General features: G+C 41.0%; 1 protein-coding gene across 1 annotated transcript in view; it reads left to right on the forward strand.

Annotated features, from left to right (window-relative positions):
- Positions 1-1,739, forward strand: part of LOC124260833 — a 2,984-nt gene extending 1,245 nt beyond the window's left edge. The window contains exons 3-6 of the mRNA XM_046695154.1: positions 492-527; positions 688-855; positions 1,068-1,152; positions 1,627-1,739. Coding sequence (XP_046551110.1) covers positions 492-527; positions 688-855; positions 1,068-1,152; positions 1,627-1,690 — 353 coding nt within the window. The 3' untranslated portion in view covers positions 1,691-1,739. The remainder of the gene's footprint in view (positions 1-491; positions 528-687; positions 856-1,067; positions 1,153-1,626) is intronic.
- The last annotated feature ends 2,248 nt before the right edge of the window (positions 1,740-3,987 follow it).

A 3,987-nucleotide genomic window follows, 5' to 3' on the forward strand; every position in this document is an offset into this window, starting at 1 on the left:
ACTCCGATGATTTGTCTCATAATTTTGGACACCCGAATAAAAAAGTTGTTAAACAAACGATCATTTTTTTGTTGTCACTTTTCGCAATTTGTTACGAGGGGAGGGGGGGCACTTGCTGGTAGAACAGCCAGGTAATCAACAAGCGCGTGTAGTGAAATTTCAATTTCACACGAAGAACTCACACACCTGGCTGTTCTACCAGGAAGTGGTCCTCCCTCGTAAGAAATAGCGAAATATGACAACCAAAATAACGATCGTTTGTTAAACAACTTTTCTATTCGGGTGTCCGATATTATGAGACAAATCATCAGAGTTGGTCTGTGATGTGACTGTGCAAACTTTGGTTTTGTTGCAATTATTAGATTTTGTGTTAGTGAGCAATTCACCGGTCTCAAATGAAGTCAAACGGACTATAGGTATTCTCTGGCTTTGATTCTTTATATAACAGTGTTTAGTGTATATGTTTAATGTTAACCTATTGTTCCTTCTAGATGTGTGGGGAGGACGCTCTCAGGGACATTACAGAAGTGAGTATTTGTTATCACATATCAATCTCTATCTGATAACAGTAACCTGATATCATAATTTCATACTTTATAGGTTCGTTATTTCAATACTGACTCATATCATATCACATTTATAGATAATAATACCACGTTAATATGATGAATACGTTTATTTTATCAGGATACCGACGATCTGTGCCGTCCCATGTCAGTGGATACCCGAGTTACAAACAGACCTACCCGTCTAATGACTACCCCTCATACCAACCTTCCTACCCTTCAACACACGGCCAGATCTACCCTGATCACGTGAACACCTACCCCGGACATCAAGACACCTACCAACAAGGTACCTAAGCATTTTTTACATAGGCATCCCTGTCAATCACTTATCAGAAAATATAGCACTATACGTCATTCTTCATAAATGGTACCTGTTTAAGCCACGAAATTAGCAATGGAATCAATAATATATAATATTAATCTATATATTGATATTAAAATATTTAATATTATGGATAATGCAGCAACAAGATATCCAAGTCTTTCTCTTTCACTCAGACAATACGTACCTTACCATTTCCAGGTCAACAATGGAACCAATGGGGATCCTAGGTCTGGAACTCAGAAATATGGCTCTTACCAGGTAGGTTTCTTATTCCTAATGGAAAAATGGTTAAAGGAAAATTTTGAAAAGTACTACTTAGAACACGCTAACATAAATGTTGATGGCATCATTCAAAACATAATATAGCATATAAAAATCAACGAAGGGTGATTTAAGGTACAGCAAAATATCAACAACAGCAACAGCAGCAAAAACTACAATGGATTATTGGACAAACTGACTAGTGACAGTAATATTTCATACGATGGTGGACAATCACGTCAAATATTTGCGAAGGAGTCTCTTTGCGAGATGCCACACCAACGCACCACCTCTTTGAAGTTGCATCCCGAAGAGGGGGGGGAGGGGGGGCGTCCTTGTACCCCGATTGTGGACAGAGGATTAGACACGAGTTCACATCAGCATCCATGAGTACTTGGCATTATAGGACTATTCTTATTTTCATTTCTTATTAAACAGACTGCTATGAGACCTTGTGTTCTTTATTTGCAGGGATGAAGAGATGGCCGGCACTACTGGTTGGATGACCTCCAGACTTGAAATCCTCACTACATGATCTGCAATGTATAAGTCTTTCAAATAAACAAACTTTACATTACAATATATATCTCGCTATGTTGTTTTTGGTTGAGAGCTTACAATAACATCTTTCACAATGTATTGTCAACCACAGATTACCAGTTCATGACAGGTACGATGTGCTGAGTTACAAAAAGCCCTAGTGATGTGTATGGTTGTATGGTTGTATACCATACAAGGGATTTAATTTGGTATTACACTTTCTCAGTAAAGTACAGTTTCTAGTACTTTGGGGGTTAAGTTCCATCCGGGATTTGAATGTTAATTGGTACGGCTCCCACGTCCGAAAGCTAAGATTACACAATGCCAGTTATAAACTGGTCAAATGTAACATATGTTATATTTGGGATTACACTTTCTTAGTAAAGTACAAATTCTAGTACTTTCTTGAGTTGAGCCCCATCCGGGATTCGAACCCACGACCTTCGCCAGCACACAAAGTCAGCGATCTAACCGACTCAGTCATCGCGACTTTCACAAAAAATGGAGCTCTGATAACTGGCAGTCTAGGCCACGGACTTTGTGTACCCCTCTGACAAGTGTAATTTGTTAGGGCTTCCACGGCCGAAAGCTATGCTGTGCACAATGCCATTTTGAACGTGGTCAAACATAGCACATGTTATATCTGTGATGACAATTCTCAGTAAAGTACAGATTCAAGTACTTTAATTGGGTTGAGTCCCATCTAACCATTTGAACCCACACTCTCAGAGTAAGTGAGTAAGTGATTGAGTTTAGAGTTACGCCGCTTTCAGCAATATTCCAGCTATATATGGCGGCGGTCTGTAAATAATCGAGTCTGGACCAGACAATCCAGTGACCAACAGCATGAGCATCAATCTGCGCAATTGGGCACTGATGACTTGTGTCAACCAAGTCAGCGAGCCTGACCACCCGATCCCGTTAATCGCCTCTTACGACACGCATGGGTTACTGAAGATGAATTCTAACCCGGACCTTCACAGGACCTCAGAGTAAGGCACCTAATAGCCAGCACACAAAGTCAACCGCCTACCTACCTATCGGCTTCCACAAAAATGGAAGTCTGATGATGTGTATCAACCATTGTCTAAGTTGGAAAAAATCCATCACTTGATGCCGTGGAGTCAACCCATTCGGTAGTCGGCAGATTTCAGTTATTTTTTTCATTACAGAAACCACACCCACGTATCCGAACATTTATCATTTGATTGGAAAACAATGTGATGTGATTCTTAATAGTTTTTGTCTTGTGCCATATACACGACAGTGTCAGATGAGCCGTTTGAACATGGTCTTGGCAACCGCTGTGAGGATATTTGGTCATGGGTTGACTGCGCACCGCACCCTGACGCAATTATATATCGTTCTCAACGTTTACGATGGGTCCGCAAACATACCAGATTCAACCAGAGGCAGAGGAACAGGAATGACCTTAGTGACGAGTTGCGCTTTACATTGCGCTATGCCAATGACAATGGTACGTGTGTGGCGCACGGGCGGGGAACGCCACTGATTGTTGTCCTCGTGAGATTTACCGATTTGGACGGGCAGTGTAATGGATTGGGAAGCATTTGTTACCACCGGTCGATCTCAATCGAATGGGTTCTTATTACAACCACATTATGACCCTAGTCCTTCTATCATCCACGCAGCTACATTGTCTTCAACTGACATGTCAACATGATAAAGATAAGCCCTATAATGCAGGTCTGATGCTTTTACGTAACGCCGGTGTTGATGCCATGGATTGGCTTTCCTGTTCCGTAGACTGGAAACTGATCGAATACATTTGGGATGAGCTAGTAAGACAATGAATCGACCCAGGCCTTCGAAGAATTTGGATAAGCACCAATGGCGACGACTTCTGGTTCGAGTGATCAAACTCGTTCTCCTTTCCATTAGATGACGTTGTGTTGCCGTCATGGCCGCAGTTGGGGGGTCATTGACTCGTCATTGACTTCTTCAGCATTTCTATAAGCGGTGGGGGTCATGGAACGTCATACGTGTGTTTTAATAAAATGATGCAGCAATCCACTGTTCATCCTTTCTATTGTCACCTGGATGATAACAGCATGATACACAAGACATCTATTTTGTATGATTATGCAGTATTTACATTGCGAGATTCAATCTAACAAGTGTCCAGTTTTTATTTAGCTTGAATATTGATGTAACATATTTGGAGGTGAAATTACCTAAACTCTGGGGTAACCTAAAATAGTGATCACCGCATTGAAGCAATACCTTAAACCATGGCTAAACATCTTTACGCAAGTTTATCCAGCGTAAAAA

Source organism: Haliotis rubra, unplaced genomic scaffold (assembly GCF_003918875.1).
Source record: "Haliotis rubra isolate DU_JTF1 unplaced genomic scaffold, ASM391887v1 Scf779, whole genome shotgun sequence".
Classification (NCBI taxonomy): Eukaryota; Metazoa; Mollusca; class Gastropoda; order Lepetellida; family Haliotidae; genus Haliotis; species Haliotis rubra.